Source organism: Melanotaenia boesemani, chromosome 7 (genome assembly GCF_017639745.1).
Source record: "Melanotaenia boesemani isolate fMelBoe1 chromosome 7, fMelBoe1.pri, whole genome shotgun sequence".
NCBI lineage: Eukaryota > Metazoa > Chordata > Actinopteri > Atheriniformes > Melanotaeniidae > Melanotaenia > Melanotaenia boesemani.
Window position 1 is genome coordinate 33,886,823 of NC_055688.1, and position 23,689 is coordinate 33,910,511.

General features: G+C 38.0%; 1 protein-coding gene across 7 annotated transcripts; it reads left to right on the plus strand.

Moving 5' to 3' along the window:
- The first annotated feature begins 5,364 nt into the window (after positions 1–5,364).
- On the plus strand, positions 5,365–21,757 carry cab39l1 (calcium binding protein 39, like 1). Of its 7 annotated transcripts, none has more exons than XM_041991078.1 (10): positions 5,367–5,529; positions 5,654–5,744; positions 8,344–8,505; positions 8,612–8,776; positions 8,954–9,072; positions 9,814–9,982; positions 17,846–17,905; positions 17,988–18,053; positions 18,166–18,309; positions 19,012–21,757. In XM_041991078.1, the coding sequence occupies exons 3-10, from the start codon at positions 8,389–8,391 to the stop codon at positions 19,201–19,203; spliced, it is 1,032 nt and encodes a 343-aa protein (XP_041847012.1). In that variant the 5' UTR covers positions 5,367–5,529; positions 5,654–5,744; positions 8,344–8,388; the 3' UTR covers positions 19,204–21,757. The 7 variants fall into 7 exon arrangements, with proteins under 7 accessions (XP_041847016.1, XP_041847017.1, XP_041847010.1 ...); XM_041991079.1 differs by having other exon boundaries at positions 5,657–5,744; XM_041991082.1 differs by lacking the exon at positions 5,654–5,744 and having other exon boundaries at positions 5,365–5,529; positions 8,341–8,505.
- Positions 21,758–23,689: the final 1,932 nt, after the last annotated feature.

Below are 23,689 nucleotides of genomic sequence, written 5' to 3' on the forward strand. Positions count from 1 at the left end.
TGACTTTCAAAGTAACAGTCGAGTCAACAACTGTATTATGCAATGTCCCTGGTAATGAGAGTTCCTGCTCTTTTTCAAGACCCGACTCTTTTGGTTCGGCTCCCTGAAAAGATTCTGTGTTCTAACCCATCCTGACGTCCTACATATCCTTCTGTGCATGTGCAGTACAGTGTAATACAAGTATGGATCAGTCTGTCACTGAATCTGTTCTCCAAAGCAGACAGGGCATCCTGAAGGGAGTATGACTCATAGTCAAGCATGGATGTCAGTTTTGCCAGGACCCTTTTGTCACCTACTTCCTGCACTGAGTCCAGAGAACAGCCCAGGACAGAGCTAGACTTCCTAATGACTTTGTCCAGCTTCTTCCTCTCCCTCTCTGTGATGCTGCTGCTCCAGCAGACCACATTGTACAGGATGGCTGATGCCATCACAGAGTCATACAAGGTCCTCCGGAGTGCCCCCTTCACTCAAAAAGACCACAGTCTCCTCTGAAGATAGAGCCTGCTGTGACCCTTCCTGTACAGTGCATCTGTGTTGTGAGTCCAGTTTATTGTTTATTGTTGATTAGGAGGGGGTTTTGCTGACACCAGTCCACAAAGGTCTGCATCGGTCCTCTGAACTCCACATTATTGCCCTCAGTGATCAGTCCGACAATCGCAGCCTGACAATACAGTAATAATTGTGTAGATGCATTCATTAGTTTACACTGTCGAGGGATCCTACCTGCATTAATTTATCCACAGTTGGACTTGTGAACACCAGTGACATAATTTCTTGAAACGGTACCTATCTGGATTAATGATCTTTAAACTAAATTATTTTTGATAGCACAAAACTGTGTATTGCATGGAAAAAATATGTATGGTATTCTTTTCTGATAGAGTAGCACAGATGACAAATTTACCCATAAATTCAGCCTGTGGAAGGAAAAAAGTTGGTTCTTGACCAGCACCCAAAAATAGTGTTTTTTTTTCATGAACCGTGACATTATTAGTGGGCAAAGGCTGGGTTCACCTGAGTAACATTTAAATAGAGTTAATAATAATAACTAATAATAAAATAGAGTCGTGTTAACATCCTAACATCTTACCAAATTTATTCAGTCATCTCCACATATTATTTGCTTTGGGAAACAGTAGGTTATAATCCAGCCTGACATCTTAACCATCAACTTTCATCTCCAAATTGTTAAATGTTTACTTCCGTTGAGTAAAACCCGCCCACTATGGCTACAGTTAAAGTTGTATGAATGCAGGCCAGTTCGCTGGAAAGCAATGAGACTCCAGAACAGAGTTAGAATGGTCTGTGTTCTGAGCCTCTTTTGTTTTAGCCTACTTTATAGTGATTTCAAGTTAAAGCTTCATGGAGCCTTGAAACACTTCAAGCAATTGGTTCACAAAAGGGTTAATTTCTCAAGGCTTCATGTGCACACCTCTCTGAAAATCCTCTGTGGCGTAGACGGCCAGAAGAACTTTGACCAAAACGTCAGTCCATTTATCGCATGCTCTGTCCATGTTGTTTTTGTCGTCTGTAGCTGCAACAGTGGTTTTTAAAAATGGTGGGGACACAAGAGTGGAAATATGGCAAGGGGCATAGCTACCAATCACCAATCAGCTACGTCATGTGGGTTCCTATGGAGCCCCGAAAAGACCCTGCCTTGGAGTAGGAGCTAAAATGGTAATAGGAACTGAGGGCAGTTATCACTAGTCCCTATCTGTACGAATGCACATGGTTCCTAAAAAGGCTGCAGGAACTTCAGAAAGTTCCTACAGTGGGAAAGCACCTCTTGTTACCATGGTGACCAGGGCTCTGCTCCCAAACTCTGGAAATCCCTTCTTCCGGACCCCCGTGATGTTGACTCCCTCCCTAAACTCACCTGTTCAAACTTGCCTACAACCTTTAACTCTTCTTCAACTTATCTGCTGTGTTTCTACTGCTTTTTAACTCTTTTATTTTACTCCTTATTATATTTTGTTTTGCACTTAAACTGCTTTTTCTGTTTGTTTTTGTATTTATTTTCTTTGTGTTTCTTGAAAGGTGCTTTAAAAAAAAACGTTGATCATTATTATTACATTTGTTAAAACTAAATTATGAGTTGCTTTGTTTTGAGTGTAAAAAAGTAATCAAAAAGATGCTGAAACAAATAAAACAGCATGCATATTTATAGATCTGATCAATGGCTTACTTGGGTCATGTAGAGATTAGATGGGTACTGTTTTTTTGCTCACCTGAGGTCTAATGTCAGTGTTCTGGTTCCTATCAGATTATACCATGCTCTTGGCAAGGGATGACAGTAAAAAAAAGAAAATAAATAAATAAAAAAAAAAAAAGAAAAATAAATCGAATAGAAAAATCACATTAAATGAAATAAATACAACTGTTTGAAAAAAAAAAAAAACATAACAAAGTAAAACAAGTGAGTGACAAATTTAAAAAAGAATCTATGTATACTGCAGTTACCTGAGAGAATTAGTCAGATCTTTGTGATCCATAACTATGACAAGTATTTAACCCTGCTTAATAAAACCCTGTTTTGTGGAGCAGCTGTAAGAAGAACACTTGAATGGAATATAAAGGTAATTTAACAAAATGTAGTGATAAAAGGAAAAGTCTTGTAAAAAAAATCTCATCTCAATCACATTTATTAAATTAAATTTAGCAGTTTAGCAAATGCTTCTATTAAAACATTCAAGCTATATTACAGTAGTTATTTTTATATAAGACCAAGAGGAGGAGATGAGATCTTTGAAGGAAGCATGAAAAGCCTCTGCTCTGATGGCATGTGGTAGCTTGTTCTGCTGTCTGGTCTGGAACTGCCTCGTGTGTTGGGATTTTCCTTCATCCATGTGCAAGACAGAAAGAAGATTTGGTTTGAAAAGGTGGATTCGTATGGGAAGCATAATTGTATATTACAACCATTTACTGTATACTTGGTAATATAGGTACATAATACATACAGTAATAGATAGTACAGCAATAATATGAGAAGCCATTAAAGCTGCAAGTCAGCAGTTTTAAATCAGGATTAAAAATTTTTGTGTTTCTTTCCTTTCATCAGAACAACTGGAACTATATTTTGTGCATTTTTTTATCTATTTTATTTGAGTTTTTTTTCTGTTTTAAGTTCATTTCTTTTAAAGTTTGTTTTTAATGCACTTGCTTCTTGGACTCTGTAATGCTTTTAATGTTTTATGTAAAGTACTTTGAATTGTCTTGTACATGAAATGTGCTATACAAATAAATTTACCTTGCCTTGCCTGATAACTTTGCCAAGGAGGTGGTATAGCAAAGAAAAGAGGTTTAATTTTAGAGCTTTGGGATATCTGGGAGAGAGTCAGTGGGATGCAGATGTCTGTCTTCATCATTAAACTGTGAAGCGCTTCCATGCCTGAGACTTCATGCAGAGGTCCAGCCAGATGTCAGCTAAGGACTGTGCTGGGGCCTCTGACACAGACAATAGAGTTGTTCCGCAGTATTACTTTTTTTAGCAAATGAACTAACCGAACCATCCATATTGACATTTGTTATTACATGGAGTGAAATGGTGGTCTATCAGATTAGACTTTCCCTTATCTCCACTAACATACACACATCTGACAAAACTATTACTAGAAACTGCAGAAATGTGAACAAGTGAGGCTGCAGCAGCTCTACAGGATTACTTTAAGTACATACTGACACAGCATCAGTGAGACTGGAAAGGTGATGTGTCTGTGCAGAACACAAAGGAAAGAGAAATATTCCTCCAGCTACAACCTGTTCACCTTGCAGATGAATCTGCTGTGGTAAAAATGGAGAAGTTTTCTAGTGTTTCCTCAGGCTGTGAGACTATTGTATTCATCCACTACACCAGGTTTGTCGAACTCGCTTTAGTTCAGGGGCCACATACAGCACATATTGATCTCAAGTGGGCTGGACCAGTAAAATTATAATAACCTATAAACAACAAGAAATATTTTCCTTTGTTTTAGCGCAAATAAGAAGATAAGATGACATAAGATAACATAAAATAACCTTTATTTGTCCCACAGAGGGGAATTTTCGATGCTACAGCAGCAAATAAGTACAAATAATATTTAATTTAATTTCAAAGTTTATTTCAAACATGTTCTTTTGTTTACAATATCTACATCTTCCCATTTCATGTCTGAAAAGGAGTAGGCAGAAGTTATTATTATCAAGATGTTTTACATTTAATGAACTGTCCTTATAGTAAATATGAGACACTTGAAATTTCTTTAGAAAAATAAGTGCAGTTTCAACAATATTTTGCCTCAGTTTATTATTAACAAATTTTGTTTTAACATATTTTAGTGATGTATTTTATTAAATATTATTATACATAACTTTCTAAAATGAATTTCACAGATACAATATTTTGTGTTTTAATATATATATTTTATGTTATATTTATATGTGCTTATTATTACATATTACACAGATACATAATGACCTTTTTACACATGCATTTTAACTTACAGGTGACAATTAATCATCAAATTAAAACTTTTAACAACAGGTATCTGGAACTGAAAAATTCACTATTTCTCATTATGATTGAAGCAACATTCCAAGATCCAGAGGTTATTTAAATGTACATATGTTTACATTTCCAAATTTAACTAGTAATCCTGACCAGCTGAACTGATAATATAAACGAAGTCAGATCTATTACATATTACATATTATACAAGAAAAATATAGATGATGCAACAAGTTATCCCCCTGCTTTTAAAATGTTTTATATTCAGACAGAAAAAAAGATACCACCTTAGGTGGAAAAATTTGAAATTTATGTACTTTTATTAAAAAATTACAGTTAACTTTTTTTAAGTTACCAAATTTATCCCATGATCCAGACTGAACCCTGTTATGGGCCAGGTTCGACCTCCAGGCCGTATGTTTGACACCCCTGCATTACACACCATGAAAAATAGCTCTTATCAAAATTATCATCACTTGGACATAAATGTCACTTTCATGTGGGTAACATAAAGAAACCATATTAAATTGGTCAAACTGAGCTCTTAAACTTGAATCTGTCTGGTTAAATGCGTGAAAAGTGTTTTATTGGACGTTAAATTGTTTATTTTTTTTGGATAGTTGAAACGTAGCCCGTGCTCTGTTTTCTTTTATGCTTAACACATGCATGATTTAAACCACTTCCTCTACCATTTCACAACTACACCTTATCTATTCTGGAGAATTAGGATGCGCTTCATTTAATCTGCAGCGTAGCCCGTTAAGACGTCGTCTGTTATAGTCTTCCGTCTCACCACCCACATGAGAAAATATTATCTTTGAAACATACGCACTGTTGTTAGAGAGGGTGTTTCCAGATCTTAGCTTTGATCAAAGTGATAGGCTGAAGCTGGTGACAGTCATTTTGTACAGCACAACATATCCGCCCAGTGTTCCCGGTATGAGAAGAGCACGGCTGTTTCCCCAACAGCAGAACAGGGAAATGAAGTTGTCAGACAGGCTTGCCCAGCAACTCTCTGAGCTCAAGTAGGCAGCTTGCAAGTTACGGTAGGCAGAGAACTTGATATGAAAAATGGTTGTCGTCGGTTAGTATTTGTCCGACGGCTAGAGGTCTCAGAAAACGTTACACACGTTTCTATGTTTTTGTTAAAAAAATTAACGTTGATTAAAGAAGAAGAAAAAAAAGTGGAGACAACTTGCTATCCTGCTAACTAACCTCTAGCTACCCACCGTCTTTCGGCTTCAAAACTAGACGTCATTCGGTGAGTATTAGTAATCCAAACTGTTTGTCAGCTGTTTGTTTTGTGTGTTTTCCACGGCCCTAAACTTCAAGCTAGGACCTGTCATTAGTTCGCTTCTTTCTCGCTACTGCTAACTAGGTCACAAGCTAGCTCAACTTTGCTGATGGACATGCTGTAACGTTGACATTTCAACGTCATGCTCCCCGTCACCTGTGCTGCTTTAAAAGTTAGCTTTTCCTTATGTGGCCCAGCTTGTTTAACGTTTACTCACTACATTGCAAACTCGTCGTAGCAGTGTTAGTTTCGCACAAATATTCTCGATGCACCCCCCAAAATCGGCTAATCTGATGTTACTAATGTTATAAACGATAGTCACCTTTGTCAGCTGTTGTGTTATTTTAATTTTTGTTCGTCAAATAACGTAGCTGTAACCAGGGCCGGATTATGAAACATCGGGCTCCGTGGGCACAGGCGTGTGAAAAGGCCCCCCAGTCCTCCTGCCAAGGACGGTTATACCCAGACTGAAAGACTCAAACACTGCAAATTTGTTTTGGAGTAGTTGTGATTTTGCAAATATTAATTATAATTGTTAATCTTTGCACTACACACAAAAAGTCAGGGATTTTCATTTTTTGTTTGATGTCAATACACTTGACATCAAACCCAATCCCATTTCTCTCTTCTTTTTTCTTTTTTTAACCCTTTTTCCTACCCCTTGCTTTTTCCTACCACTTGCCCCTTAAAACAAAGTGGTAAGAGGGAAGGGGTGAAAACATTCCCCTGAGAAAAGGACATACCCCTGCTTTACCATCATACATCATCATAAGTCGCTGTGAGTTGCTACATCAGATAAAGCGACATGTAATGTCAACAAACTGATGTTAACAAACAACAATGGTGTATCGTTTTAATTGCCTGGGGTGTGATCCAGTGTTGTTTTGTCAACGATGAATTTATTTTTCATGGTGATAACGAGACGGTGACGAGCTAAAAATGGCTTTCTGATGACGAAAACATGACGAGACGTTTGTGAGATTTCATTGAAGAGCCGAAAATGTTCAGGGCTGATTGTCTGACATTAAAAATGCAGACATATTGTGTCTATGTGAGCGCCATCTGTCAGTCAGCAATGCTGCTGCACCTTGGCCTGTGACGTGCAGGACACACAGACAAGCAGCTCATTCATTCATAGATGAATCATGGCGGCAGCGTCGACGAAGGGGTTTGGTGGTCCGAAGCGACGAAACGATATATGGAAATATTTTAACTATAATCCATCAAAATCTCACTGGCAGACCAGGTCAAGTTGAGCATGTCTTCCTCATCCTTTGCTCATATTTTGGGCATGTGGATGTTCAGGGTGGAGTATTACACTTCAGAAAATTCTCAGAAATAAAGCCGCAGTTACCAAAGTAAGAATGTTGTTGCTCTTTGCTTTTTTGGAGTAATTGATTCCACAGTTAGCGTTTTATCTGTGCAATGCATAACGCTAAGTAGATCAGAAAGCATTTGCTGTTGGCTGGGAAACCTTCTAAGTCTAAAAGTGTTCCTTTTAATTTTGTAATTATTGATGAAAATAACCAAACAAGCTCACAATGTGTTGCTATCTGTTGAACTTGTAGATCTGCTATTTAGGGCATCAGTTCATGAAAAAAAAGGTGAAATATAGAAATAAAAGGTTTCTGCCCAACAGCAGTTTAAGTATAACACGGCAGCATTGCATCGCTGTTGATGGGAAAGTCTCGGTTAAAGCTATCAGTCTGGTAAAAGATCTGGTTATTATGCAGAAGCATTAAGGGTAACTTTTTAAATGAATTGCAGTACTTGTTATAACCTGTCAACCTTGATTCCACTTTTTAATACGCATTATTGACCTGAATTAATTTGTTTCAAGACTAATACTTTTTTTTATTTGACTAAAACTAGACTAAAACCTTTTTGAGTTTTCGTCGACTAAAACGACCAAACTTAGAAATGACTAAAATGTGACTAAAACTAATAAGCATTTTCATCCTGAAGACTAAAACGGAGATGCCTGCCAAAAACAACACTGGTGTGATTGTATTTTTGTGTTTGTCTTCAATAAGATAAACTAAAGGCAACATTATTTGATATTATGATATGCTGATAATTGTTAGTGACATTAGCAAACTAGCTTATGTTAACATTAATGGATGTTATTGATTAGTGGTTAGTGCTAAATTAGTGGTTTTGATAACAGCCCCATGATGAACTAGATCGTAAATAAATGGCCACAAGATGAAACACAACTTTAAAATAATTTTCACATCCTTACTGATGCTGAATATACATTTATGGATATTTTGCCTTTCGTTTGTCGCCACTTTTGCTGATGTATTCGTTGTTGTACATTTTTTATAGGTCTTCATACTTTACCTTTTAGATGGTTTATTTCATGCTTTTGGAAATATATAAATTATTTTACTCGGATAAGAATCCCCTGATTCCCTGGATTTGTGGCCTGTGATTTTAACTCTTCGAATATGAGTTTTTAAAGCCATTTCCTTATACAAACAGATACAGGAAGTTGAACTGCTGCAAATCCACATCATAATTTATTTGTTGTTGTTCTTGTGTTGTTTGTTTTTGTTTTAAGCAGTGTTGTGTTCCTGCAGTAATCTGGACTTGGAAGCTGTCTACAGCCATGCCGTTTCCTTTTGGGAAGTCTCAGAAGAATCCAGCTGAAATAGTGAGGAGTTTGAAGGATAATGTTGCATACATGGAAAAGCTGGATGCTAGTGACAGCAAAAAGTGTGAAAAGGTTGGGATTTTTCATTATTTTTCAGACTTATGCATTTAAACTATATCTAAAATTTGCATAAAATTAACTGCTTGCCATCCTTGTTGATTTGTTTTCTGTTACTAAGGTTGCAGAGGAGGTGTCCAAAAGTCTTGCTTCACTGAAGGAAGTGCTTTGTGGAACAGGTGACAAGGAGCCTCAGACTGAAGCTGTGGCTCAGCTTGCTCAAGAGCTATACAACACCAACCTTCTCATTGCACTCATTGCAAACCTGCAGAAGATTGATTTTGAGGTGAGGAAAATGCTTTTGTGTCTTTGCTGGATTTAGGATTACTTGCATTGATTACAGCCCTTAAATGATCAGCGGGAACGTGCATGCCTGATCTGAGTGTCTGCACCTTAAGCAAAATAGTCTTTGCATACAGCACCCAGTCAGTTTTCATCTGTCTGAGTGTTTGTTGTTTTACAGGGCAAGAAGGATGTGGTCCATTTGTTCAGCAATATAGTGAGACGTCAGATTGGCACTCGCACGCCCACAGTAGAATACATCTCTACACACCCACAGATCCTTTTCATGCTTCTGAAAGGGTAAGTTCAGCTTTGTAGAATACAGGAGTGCAGTATTTCATAGTTTGTTCAGTCTTGGTGCTTTATCTTTCCAGCTGCATGATTTAATATCAAGTCTCATCTTGGAAGCAAATCCAGCTGTAAAATCATCAGAAAGAAGTTGTTTTTAAACTATATATTGTTTGACTTTGTGTAAACTTTCCTCATGCTTCCTCGCCTTAAACAGTATGTGTTTCAACAGCTCCCAGAGGAACAAGCAGGAGTTTGTTGTATTCACATGTTGATGAGATAGCAGAATACTGGTTTTACAGCTTAGAGAACAGCCTTTGGCTGCACTGGTTTGTGGTCGTTTAAACAGCTGCCAGTGGATTGAGTCCAGTCTTGACCAGTTATGTGCTATGATTTTTTTTTTGTGCCTAAATCCAAAAAATGTCACGTCTATAAAGAAGACCTTTCAATTTGACTGTCATAGACAAACATCAAAAGCTGACATTTCACGCTGATTCAGTAGATTATTCTGCTTTCCTGCACCTTGAGATAAGTTGTGTTTTGACCCCCCCCAATAAAAAAAAGAAAAACCCAAACAAAAAACTACCTGCCATATCAGGATAGACAATAGTTAGAAATGAAATACTCATCACTGCCCAAAATGACTGGGTTGGATCTGAAACATGCACGTTATTCACGATTGCATCGATTGTCTGATGAATTTTATTGATGTGTGTAATTTCCTTTGGACCTGACACGTGTTATTCTGTACAGATATGAGAGCGCTGAAGTGGCTCTCAACTGCGGCATGATGCTGAGAGAGTGTCTGCGTCATGAGCCTTTGGCGAGGACGGTGCTCTTCTCTGAAGAATTTTACTGCTTCTTCCGTTACGTGGAGCTCTCTACGTTTGACATCGCCTCAGATGCCTTCGCCTCATTCAAGGTACACCATCTTTTTTTAAGTACTGCGCTGACATACACAGACACTACGGTCTGTTGGCATTTTGCTTAGCAGTCATGCATTTTGACTTGAAATCATGCTGGTACTGTGAATCACACTAAGGATCACTAAAAGCTGCAAAGGTCTTGGGAATTTGAGTATTTGAGTTGTGTTGAGTGTACAAAAACCATTGTTTAGGGTTTTTGCTGAGGTGAGATTTTTTTTTTGGGTGATTTTTCCATAATGTCAAACTCAGATGTTGTCATTCACCAGTGTGGATTACATTCACCTGTAAATTATTTTGCAGCGTATTACCGCACACATTAGCAGCTAACGCTGAGACTGTGGGCTCTCAGCTATCTGAGATCTGAACTTTAAGAAAATTTAGAGTGACTCCACTTTCATCAGGACATTTAAAAAGTTTAACTTTTTTTCTGTCCTGAGTTGGATTTTTTTGATCATCACAGCGTTTCTGGCTGTGAATCTGGGGAAACACTGTATTGTTTTGGTATTTCAGAATTCAAATAGCTGTGTGAGATTATTAAAGTAATCAGATTACTCCCAGATAACTGATTTTGATTGTCAAGTAAATGCACTCATGCAGTTTTATAAAAATATTTTGCTGAGAATGTCTTTTAATATTCAGAAAAAAGAGGTGGTGTTACACAATTAGCTGTAAATTAATCAATATTGAATCAGATTTAATCGAAAACTTATCGAAATGGGCTGTTGTGAATTGAATTGATTCAGAAAATTGGTGACGATGCTACGCCCTATTTAGTCCATTGTTTACATTTTGCTCTGCCCCATCTCCTCCATTGCAGATATAACGTCTGTCTCACTTCAGTGATGTAAAGGTTGGATGAAATATGACATGATAGTTCAGACTAAAGTCACTCTGACGAACAGCAGATATGTTTCTGATTTAGGACCACACATGAAAGCATGCTGGATCTGATTTGGAAAAATCAGATTTGTGCTCTTCAGACTGTAAGAAAAAAATTTCGTAATGGGTCACATATGGACAAAAAAAACGTCTGATTTGACAACAGTAGGCTATGAAAAGGTCTTGTTTTTTTCTTCAGTGTTGGAAAGTTAGTATGAGCTTTGTGCTTGATTCTTCTTCCCAGTGTTTACACTGCAGGTGGAAGAGTTGTCAATTTCAGCTGTAGTGTGCTGTCATATCAAAGTAATTACTATACTTTAAACAAACAAACAAAAAAATGCTGGTTTCATGGCCATTTTTGCAAGGATGTGACTGGGAGCCAGTATTTTTATTTTTCTAATTATGTTAGATGCCACCTATTTATGTGGCTCTCCGTTTTATTGTTTGGTTTTACCCAAGTACACAGTTTTTATTTCCCACTTTATTTTTTTTTATTATACTTTATCATTTTCCTGAAATCTGGAGTTTCCTGAAATCTGTATTTTTATTCCTATTTTATCATATCAGTAAAGTGTATTTAGTCTTGTTTTTACTTTTTAACTCCAGTGTTTCCTCCACACCATTGGATCTCCCTGCTCTGTCTGCAGGGTTGTTGCCATGGTGACTTTCCTTGTCTGGGTGGCTGGGGGTCCTGCACTGCAGCCCTGTGGCTGTGGTGTGGACCCCGGCCTGCTCTGACCTGGGTGGGCCCTCTTTGGTCATGGGTAGGCTGACTTCCGGTGTGACTGGATCCCCAAGACACCGATTCCCCGTCAGCGTCAAGCCAGATGTTTTCTTTCTGTTGATATTTTTATACTTACATTCAGTTAAGAGACAGTAACTAGAGATGAGAGTTTGTACAGAATGGGGTATGAGCGGGTGGGGGGAGTGTACATCCGCTTTGTTTGTGTGTGTGTGTGTGAGATTGTGTACAAAGGAGACTACGATGAGGTGTATTTTAATTTCCTGTTATATACTCTGGTGTGTGAAGGCTTTTAATTTTTTGGCAGCCACCTCAGTTATACTCTTAGTCACATTTTAGTCATTTCTGTGTTTCATAGTTTTAGTCCAGTTGTAGTTGAGGACAACTAAAAAAGGTCTTTTAGCTTTTGGCAGACAGATTGCACAGCAGGCAGACATGTCCTGCATTCTGAACGTCTGACAGACCACCCACTAACGTTTTCGTCCCGTCTCGTTAAAAAAAACTCACACATCTCGTCGTGTTTTAGTCATCAAAGAACCATATTTAGCTCGTCATGCTGAAACCTGTTGTAATAATATAATAGCTTCAGACGTTTAACTTCCATACAGGCTAAATAAACTGCGTGTAAATACCCCTGTTGAGAAACGCTTCAGCAGAAGAAGAATTTGACCAGTGATGATTCTACATCATTTCCCCTTTTAAGTAGTGAAAAACCTAATAAACAATTGAGGAGTATTACATAACTATCTAGTTAAGCTCTTGTTCCCTTTCATTTCTGCTTGCTTGTTTACATGTCTTTATCTTTAGTAAATAAAGTTAATTGAAAAAAGGCTTGACTTTATTCATAAGTGTTTTTGATATTAATTATTACAGCCTGACACGGTGGTAATGAGATAAAACAACGATAGCAGCACTGCCATCATTGCTATTTGTAGAATCTAGATGAGGATAAAGGACCTTATATAACCATTTACCTTTTTATTATTGACTTTTTACTGAATGAACATCTGAAGGACAGGCATTTTTTTGACACTGATTGTTCTTGTGGCTTAAAATCTTTCAGCTGAGTTCATATCAAAGCAAAAACCAATAAGTGAGGAAATGAGTACAAGCCCTTATTGAATAAATAGTATTGCTTGAAATATTATCAATACGATATGATCAAATGTTATTATAAGGCATTATCTTGAAATTGATTGTTGTTTTTGTAGAAACAAACCCTAGTACAACACTACAACTTTCCCTCTGGGATTAATACATTTTTTTTATTTCATTCTTTCAATCTTTACATAATGCTGTCCAGTTGAGTTTGTTTACTTGACTTTTTTAACCAGCAATGGTGAATATATCTGGATGTTTGTGGTAAACACATAAAATTCTGTATGGACTTTTTTGTATTAAAGCAAACATACCATTTTGAGGTAGGGGAGTAATCAGAAACCAAGAAATCACAAAACTACTAAAAGAAAATATTTGATTGAAGACAATATTTTAAGTCTACTCAGTTTTTTAGTTTGGGGTATTTGACTTTTTGTATGTTGTCAGAATGAACCTAAAATTCATTATAACTTTTATAGGTGAACTTAATTCGACCCTCTCTAAACCTGCAAGTGCACATGTACAACTTTTCAGTGTCCAAGTTCTTATTTCATAACCAGTTGTTCTCTAACAAAATCATTAACCACCAAAACAAGTGTCTGAACCATGAATGTAGCACCAGCTGTTCTGGTTCAGTGACAGCTTATATCTAAACAGTCCTCTTCATCATCCTGTTGACATGTAGACTTCATTAGACCAAGACGACACCAAACACATGACAAGTTAATGATACTTTGACATTTTATGTGGAGCTATACCCACCACTGTTAGGTTTTCTTTCAGTAAATAATTTTAGATGAAGGAATTACATCACATGATTCCACTGAACTGATCTACATTCATGATATAATATCAGTGTAGCACCAACTTTTTACATTTTCTGTAAATTTTACCCAAAAGTTGAAGATCCCTAACTTGTTTATTTACGGTATTCTTGTCTTGCACCTTATTGCCTCTATTTTACTTTATACCTGTATATATTATATCTTAGTGCTTATCCTGCTTTACTGTTGGTGTTGTATTGCTGCTGGTACCCAAATTTCCCTGAGGACTCTCCAAAGGGATTAATAAAGTATTTTCCATTCTATTCTATTCTATTCTACTCGCTTCCAGTTTAGATGGCTGACATTAATAGATAATCCAACAAAAAAAAGCTTTTTAAAATTCAGTTTAATTTTGTTAACAGCAAAAATGAAAAGTCATCTTTTCCACCAACAATTCCAAGTATTTATATGCAAACCATGGAATAAGTTAAAAAGTTTAGAGGGAGCTGATAATGAAAAGCTAGAGAATTTCTTCTTCCTTCTTTCTGCAACATTATGCAAGTAGAAGAATACAGTCCCAAAGATTCCCCCAGAACACAGAGTAAAGGATGTGTCTCGTTCAGTAATCTGGAATAATTTATCCCCAAGAAAAAGAAAAATCTAGGAACCACATGTACAGTCTGAGAACAAAGCGCGTTGTTAGGAAAATCTGTACCAGCTGCTCCCCATTGATATATCTTATAGTTTACAATTATTTTTTTCCATGTTGATTGAGAAATTTCTGTCTTTTATTGTCAAAAATTTAGTCTAATCCATTAAGGTGCAATTATACAAAATGCCTATTGTGGAGTCGTGGGAAGAAAATATGAAAGTAGTGATGTCCATCCAGGCAGTTTCCATCTCTGCATCTCCATGCAGCTGTGTCCTCTGCCTTGTAAGGCCATTCCTTACAGTCTCTTCCAGTGAAAGTAGATCCATTGCTGGGATGGTCTTTTGCCACAGCTGGAAACAGTCTCTGTGCTGGGCCAGTGCTTTGAAGGTGGTGTGATTATGATGCCTTCAGATACAAGTTTCTTTCACAGTATTGAATTTAATTTAACAAAGGACATAAACTAAGAACAACCAAGCCTCATAACTGAATGAGGTGTTAACTTACCTGACTTCAGCTGCAGCGTCCAGCGACATCTTGCTGACAGCTGGGAGGAATCGAGGGGTGAAACTTTGTCCTGCTGTTAACGCTGCTGCTGTCTGCTGATAGTTGCCGCTGTGCTGGCCCTCACTGCTGCACTCGGATGGCTGAGAAAGGAATAAAAAAAGACAGTCTTTGGATTTCTGCAGTCACTATTCTTCATTTATAAATAACGATTGTGCAGACTGGCTTATTTACTTCAGTCCTGTATTGAGCAGAGCTGTCAGCACTCAGCCTGGGCGACTCGGCTGCAGTTGTTCATCACGGTTGTCATGTTGACCTGTTGCTGCACAAAGGCATTTTCTGATGCTTGTGCAATCTTGAGTAGCAAAGCACGGCAGGTTATCTCCACTTCGATGTCCATGTTCCTCTGCATGTTGATATAAAGTGACACGGCTGTGTCGATGGCTGCACACGGCACAGCAGAGTGCAGGTTTTTATTCTAGACCGTAAGAGCGAACATTGGTGGTCAATAATCATCTTTCTAAGCCTCGTTTTCACCAAGGGGATGGGACGGTTATGGTGCGGATATGGTCTGTAAACTGTAATCTGGTGGCGTTCCCACAGCCAACTATAACCTTACCTGTTAGGTGGAGTATCACCCGGAAAGCGATAGATGCCTCAGCTATTTAATAGCATTACATTACTCTAAACGAGGAGCAATTCCTGCTTTGTTTTTATGCCAGGTCACAGGAAGGGCCTTTGGTTAAAAAAAAATCAGTAGAATGCAGCATGTCGAGCTCCACCCTTTTGGATTGGATCAGTTAGGTTGTTACCCCATTGAAGGATCCCCCAAAAAGTGGGACAGGACAGATATTAGGACACCCTTCCCAGTTTTCACACATGGAAACCCAAAAAATGTGCCCCGCCTCAGCCTAACCCCCACCCATTGGTGGAAACATATACACTGTCCCAAAAAAACGTCATCACCTGGATTCAACTAAGTAAATAAGATAAGATAAGAGCCACTGGGTAATTACTGCATGAATGATTACGTTTTAGATGGCTACAAGTTTTTAATCATAACTGATTCAGTCAGTAGCTTATCATTTCTTAAATAATCATGTCAGAAGTTGTGTGGTTGTGGAAAAGATGCTAATTTGTTTCAGAATGGTCAAATTATTGGCATCAAGTAAGAAAACATCTAAGCAGATGCTGAAACTACCAAAACTGGGCTGCGATCTGTCCAACATATTAAAAAAGGAAGGATAGTAGGGAACTATTGTCTTCCAAGATGAAATATGGTTGGAAAGAAATCGGATGGTATGGTGATGGGGTGATCTCTTAAACATTTGGTAAAATGGCAGTCTACACTGGAGCGTGTCAGGGGTGGAGCACCGGCAAGTGCTGTCCACCTAGCTGGGTCTGCGAGATCCCAAAATCTCCACTTCTAGGATAAGCGTCTAGTCGTCCATGATGAAAAAAAACCCTCCAGACCCCCTGACCGGTTAAACACGTCATGTTTTCATGGTTCAGCAGCAAACATCTGCACGGGGGCTTTTATTTTGAAAAATAAGGACGCTTTTATACTACTCCCTTGTCTGATTTCCTGTCTGCTCCTATCTGAACTGCGGAAATTGACGCATTCTGGGCGCTTGCTCGTCGAAAATAGACTCGGCACATAAATTTAGCAGAGAGCCGTGACAAGGCACTTCTGGGACGCTTCTGATACGCACTGCGTCGCACCCGGTGGAAACCAAACCACTGGCTAAAATGGCTGCGAATAGCAGCGGAGGCCGTGGTGCAGCTGTAACGTGCCGCACACGCACCCGGTGGACATCAGGGGTTATCCTCTTTCCTTAGACTGATGATCTGGGACTTTGCTTTTGGCTCGCTAGGGCCGAAGCATGGGGAGGGGGTCTTTCTAGGTGGAAAGTCCAAGCCTCTTGAAAATGGTGTTTTTGAATTTCTCTGACTGGTGGATGAGCACCTCCATATGAGCCTTCTGTTGGTCCAGGACGCTGGACTGAACCCTTGAATGTTCTTGACTCCAGCAGTTCTGCATGTCCTGGAGGGAAAAAAAATAAAAATCAGTTTGTTTGTTTTTTTTTTTATTCATTTGAGTTTAGTGTTTTGAAGCTTCTTTGCAAAACAAATCTGCTTAACCTGGATAAATGCCTGTTTCACTCACATTTGATAGTGAAGCCCTCATAACTGAAGATGGCATTCTTTCACCTTTTATCAGAAACACAATGTGGAAAAACTCTGGAGTCGTACTCGGTGCATTTCTGATGGGAGACAGTGATAGTGTTTACCAGGGAACAAAAGTTTCACCCTGAATCAAACTTTCAGACAGCAAAATTCAAATTTTGATAGGACTTGAGAGAAAAGCAGGAGACATTTTTATAATTCTGCATTATTGGGTTTTTTTGTTTTGTGGATTTGAGAATATAGACAGAATGAGATTAAACATTGGAAATGAGTGTTTTATGTTCTCTCTCAACACTATTTGGACTGATTTATAGAAAATCATCAGTTTTATTATTACTATTGTTATTATTTTAAAAAGTGGGGTCAGGAAATGGATGGATGGAGGTTTTTTTTTTTTTCCTTATGGATTGAACCTTATAAAATTTTTAAAAAGATTGGTGATTATCTTGTGAATGCTAAAATGTTTCAGGCGAGGAAAAGCAAATATGGTTCATGAGGATTATGTGTGTTTAAAAAAATCCCTGGTAAGAACACAGAGCTTTATTTTCCTACAATCCATAGACTTAATTTATGGAACAAGTGGAGCAATGACATGCAGTCGTGTAAGACTTTTATCAAGTTTAAGACTATTTTAAAATAATATACTGAAGTAATACAGGATGGAAACATGTAGATTCCCATGAATGTACAACCATAAATTACTGTTACTGTATGGGTGCAGGTATTTTTTTATTTGATACCTTGAATATTCGTGTGTAATGACACTTTATATACAAAGAAAAGAAGTAACGGGGGCCTTGAAAAGTTCTTTCTTCTGATTTCTCCTGTTTTGTACCAACATGATTTAAAGGGAAAGGCTGGAAATTTTTAGCTTTTTGTTTTGTTTTTTTTATACAGTGTGAACTTTTTTTCTTCCCTTTTATGTTTGAAAATAAACTTCTAACTTATACAGAAATTCAAAGTTATTTTTATCTGAGCTAGCATTCAGCTGAACATTATCATGATATAATCTTTTCCTGCTCCTGTCTCCTCTCAGGATCTTCTCACAAGACACAAGATTATGTGTGCAGATTTCCTGGAGAACAACTATGACAGGGTGAGATTTCTCTCCCAAGTTTAACCTTCAAATGAAAACCTGCTCATTTTCTGCTCAACGCACTTTTCAAATGTCTTTTCAGGTGTTTACAGAGTACGAGAAGCTCCTGCATTCTGACAACTACGTCACCAAACGGCAGTCTTTGAAGGTACCCACATCTGCTCTGTTAAATCAAATGTTGGCCTCGGCCGTAGGCTCCAGTTAAACGCCTCCTTGCTTCAGTTGTCTGTGCATTGATTCAGTTATCGGCTGTTTTCCAGCTCCTCGGGGAACTCCTCCTGGATAGACACAACTTCACAGTCATGACAAAATACATCAGTCGGGCAGAAAACTTGAAACTGATGATGAACCTGCTGAGAGATAACAGCCGAAACATCCAGTTTGAAGCATTCCACGTCTTCAAGGTTTGGACATAAAATCTGCATCATGAGTGCAGTTCAGTTAATTATGGGTGCCAGTGCTTATTAGCATCGAGGCCCACGTATTACTATTCTGCATAAGATCAAATAAGCTCCGTTTTTTCAGATTTCAGTGCAACAGCAGCAAACGGTAACGGCTCAGAAGCAGTAAAGCCATAAAAAAAGTCCTTTTTCCACCTAAACTTTAACCTGCAGTGTTGACTCCTCCCCCTCAGAAGTTTAAAACATGCAACTCATTCAGGTGATTTTGATGCAACATTGAATTCATGCACCCACCACACAGAAAGTGCTCTGATTCCGCATTTAAATACTCTTCTCACACACACACTCGAGTATTTTACATAGATCTCTGCTCATCAGAGAGTATGTCTGGCAGCACCACTTCCCTCACTCATTAGGACCTTTTCTGTCACCATAGTTACACGGATGCTCCGTCTTTCTGACATCTTGCTGGCCCATAATGCATGCTTTATGCAGCCAAAGTGCGTATCTGAACGGGCAGTAGCTGCATTCGCACCCATCAAAATTTCTTCAGATATTTTCTACGTTGAAGTTAAGATTGTGTTGTGAAAGGCAACATGACGCATGAAAGAAAATGGCTCATATCGTCTCTTTTAAATGAGTACAATAAGAACATCTTGGTTACTGCAGCCACCTGAATTTCACATTTTCTCTTTTTTTCTACAGGTATTTGTTGCAAACCCCAACAAGACTCAGCCTGTGCTTGACATACTGCTGAAAAACCAGACCAAGCTTGTGGACTTCCTGAGTCACTTCCAGACAGACAGATCTGAAGACGAGCAGTTCTGCGACGAGAAAAACTATCTGATCAAGCAGATCCGGGACCTGAAGAGACCCACGGCGCCCGAGGAAGCTTAAGGTTGCAGAGCGACAGATAATAGATTACAGAAGTGGTGGCTGGAGCTGCAGAGGGTTAAATGAGACTAAATAAACATTAAGATTTTAATTTTAAGTATAGAATATAGGATAAACGCTAAGGCTACTTCCTTCACATATGGTTTAGTGTGGATGTGGAGCTTATTAATCCATTTCACCCATCAACCCGAGTGGGCCAAGAACTGTTATTTAAACCACAGTGCTTCTTCTTTAGTAAAATAAAATACCTTTTCCTCCGTTCATAGTGTTGGACCTTAAGCTGTTACCCATCTACATACACTGTTGCTGGCAGACCATAGAATGACGGAAACTTCTCACCTTTAACACCAAACACAAGCACTGAGGAGTTCTTGGAAATCCTTTTCCAGATCTTGTCTATAGATTGAAATGCTGAGTCATAAATATATTATTTTTCTAAAGTATATTCTAGGTGAACTACTTAATCTAACTAAATGCTTAATGTTTGGTTTATTTGCCTTATTGCAAGTTGTGTGTGTGTGTGTGTGCGTGTGTGTACAGGAACTTAAATGAAACATGGTAAAGTAAAATAATGTGGGCTTCTAATCGGCCCGTTCAGCACACAGTGGGAATGGCGGCTTCAGAGGTTGGAAGCAACCCTGTGGTGCTGTACTGGCCAATGCAGTAGGTGTCACAGGAAGTGTAAATCAAAACCATTGAGGAATCAATAAATTGTGTGGGGATTTTTCTTTTTTTTTCTTTTGTTTGGCTGTGCCCAGCGACGCTTACATGACTGAAATAGAAACAAAGCATCGGATAATGCTGCAGGGTTTTTGCCATCCATTCACACATCCAGCCAATTGATCGCACTGGAAGCACTCCATTTCATTTTCACATACTGGGTATATCAGGCAATGAATTAACAAAACTTCAGCCCTGCGCAGCACAAGCAGTATTGATGCTCACACATAAAGATGCATCCCAAGGTTACACAGAAAATTGATTAAATCTATATTAGAGCATGATTATTACTAAGAAAATGGTGAAAAAGACCTCGTACCACCTTAAGTCGGGTCAGCTTTTCTCATTTGACACATAAGAGGGAATACATTTAAACATGAAGGTCAAGATGGCACCACATTATTAGAACAACAGGGGAAGTTTGTTTTGTGTGGTGGAGGCTGAGTTTATCCTTCATGTGCATCTCTGATTACAGAGGAAATGTTCGCCCTCTTTCATAAAAATGGCTGAAATGAGGGATTTCAAGATGCGTCGTCGGTGCACAGCCTGAAATTATATATACCTCACGGATGTTGAGCTTGGAAACACTGTGCTCTTTCTTATCTTACTTAGCATAAACAAAATATTTTATTTGATATTTTTAAGATAAGCAACATTGGCTGGTGTGTATGTATGTGCTGACTTGAACAAGACTAGGAAAACTCGATTTAAATATTTCCTTGGGTGGTGCAACACGTATGTTAATTCATAATGAATTGCAGTGTGGTACCTTGTAATGAACTTTGCCTTATTTAAAGACATTTATTAAATTGTAATCATCATGCAAAATGCAATGCTAGAGTTCATCGCTTTAAAACCAAAGTCAAGATGAAAAGGGTAAAAATCTGCATTTGTAGTCCCAAATGAATTCAGTCTGCATTACAAGCCAAATGTGATCCTGAGTGTAAACCGAAGTCAGCAGAGATCAGGAGACATCACTTGGAGTGTCAGTTCTGAATAACTAGCTCTCTCTTTTTCTTTCTTTCTTTTTTTGCACCACTTTTAAGTAGTATGCATCACATAGTCTCAAGGTCCTTATTAAGGCCTTTTATTAGCCACGAAATAATGAAAGCACTCTGCTGAATTTGTGGTAGATAACTAGACTGAAGCTCTGTCACTTCACTGTCATGTTATCAGTACATGAAAAGAAAAAGTGTCTTAAAATATCCTGACAGTGATCTGATTTTCAGATCTTTTCTAGTTCTACTATGTGAAATATATAAATATATATATTTAAATGCAGCACCGCAATAGACATAAACCACATGCAAAGTAAGAGTTGATTTCCCAATGATCAAATTAATGAGGTTAAAATAAAAATATTTCCTTAATTATATAATTATATTTAATATTATTTGACAGATCTGTGGACAAAAGAAGCCTAAGTATTTGCATGACCTTACCTGAAATTTGAGTCCAGTCATGACTTTGGGAAGGAAATGTTGTTCACAGCCACGCCACCAGAGGGCGCTGTTGACAACTGCTAGCACCTTGCAGTGGTTGTACCAACAATACATTTCATGTTTCTGTAACCCTACCTCCTATTATAAAAATTTAAATCACTGGCAATATTATATAAACAAAAACTCAGATTCTTTATGATCAGTACTATATATTTTATGATGTTTCATTGTTTGTTTTGTGCTTTACTTTTCGTTAACTCCATTACCTTCTTTTTCTCCCTTTACTCCACACTGGATATTATTTTATTTACTTTGGGAGCAAATTATATGTACATACCTTTAGAAAGGATCATTGCAGTGTGAAGCAGTCATGAAAATAAAATGTTATGGCAATTTTTTTTGTGTTGGTGTGAATTTGTGGATGCTCCATATCATAATTAAATGGACAGCATTCAATTATTCTACTGGGCACACGTGGTTAAATGTCACAGAAACATGCTTAATTTCTTCCAACTAACTGACGCTTCCGGAAATTTTACACATATCTGTCACGAGGCTGTAGCAATGTGTATGTTCAGAGTAAATTTTACTCAATTTTTGCTTTGATTTTGGTCTCCGCCCACTCTTCTGTAATTAATATGGCAGCTAAAAGCTCCAGTTCACACTTATCAGCCATTTTACACACTCACCTGTTCAACTGCTTGTTAACGTGTCAGGCAATCACATGGCAGCAACTCAACGTATTTACTCATGTAGACATGGACAAGATGACTTCAAACTGAGCATCAGAAAAAGAAAGAAAAAGAAAGAAAAAATTATTTAAGTGACTTTGAATGTGGTGTGGTTGTTGGTCCGAGTATTTACTGGGATTTTCATTCAACCAGTTGTAGGGTTTCCAGAGAAGAGTCTGAAGAAGAGAAAATATCCAGTGAGCAGCAGTTGTCTGGACCAGAATGTCTGGAGAATGGGCAGACTGGTTGGAGATGATAGAAAGGCAACAGGAAGTCCAGTAAGCACTGGTTCCAACCAAGTTATGCTGATGACCATCAGAAATCCACACTGGGTGCCGGTCCTGCCAGCTAAGAATGGAAAACTGAGCCAGACCAAAACTGGACAATAGAAGATGGAGAAATGTTGTCTGGTCTGATAAGTCTTAGTTTCAGCTGCACGTTCAGACTCGAAGGTCAGAAAAAATGGTTAATGTCTGTCCCATAAGGGATTTATGTACCCACTAAGACTTCATGGTGACTGTATCTTTCTGAGGACCTAAAAGGTTCATTTACGCTCCAGCTTGTGAATGATAGATATTTTCACCATTTTTTTTCTATGAATGAAGGAAGATTTCACAAATTTTTTAACATCTTTCACATTATCCTCTTTTATTTGTAAACTGCTCTTCTGCACTCAGAAGGTTGGTGGTTTGAGTCCATGTTTCCTCAGACCACTTCTCAAACCTTATCTGGTCAGGACACTTAACACCACCTTGTCTCAAAATTTTCATCAGCATGTGAATGTGTGTATTGTGGAGACAGACATTCACCAGAAGTACAACACTTGTATTTATGAGGTACAATCAACCAGGGCATGAAAAAGTACTCACTGCTGAGGGTACCACCCCAGGGGTAAGTATTTGTATACCTTAATTAGGTCTTTTTTTCCCCTGAAAGTGTAGGTTCAGAATCTGCTGGAAACATCATGAAAACATGGATCCATCCTGCCTTGGATCAACGCTTCAGGCTGCTGCTGGTGTAATGGTGGGGGGAGATTTTCTTGTCCCACTTTGGGCCCCTTAGTACCAACGTGGTCTGGTTTAACCAGCACAGCCTACCTGAGTATTGTTGCTGACCATGTCCATCCCTTTATGACCACAGTGGAGCATCTTCTGATGCTACTTCCAGCAGGATAATGCACCATGTCACAACATCATTTTATTCACTGTAAATACAATAAGTCTTGAATCTTTTAACAATTTTAATCTGTTTTTTATTTTTCTTTAAATGTTTCTCTTATTTGTGTTAAGCACATTGAATTGCCTTTGGGTATGAAATAAGTAAACTTGCTTTGTAGTGAGTTAATGTTCAGGATCGAGGAAAGAAAATAATAAACTCAAATGTTTCTCTGAAAAAAAAGAAGTAAATTGTACGTTTCACACAGAGCTTAATTCTGATTATTTATTATGAACGATAACTATTAATAATATGTAAATAAATAAATAAAAAACAGCTAAATATTTCACATCTTTCAAAACGCTCATATTTAACATTTGCTTTAACAGGGACAAGAGAAAAAAATCTGGGCTGTTTTTGTACCATGTTTTTATGTAATGT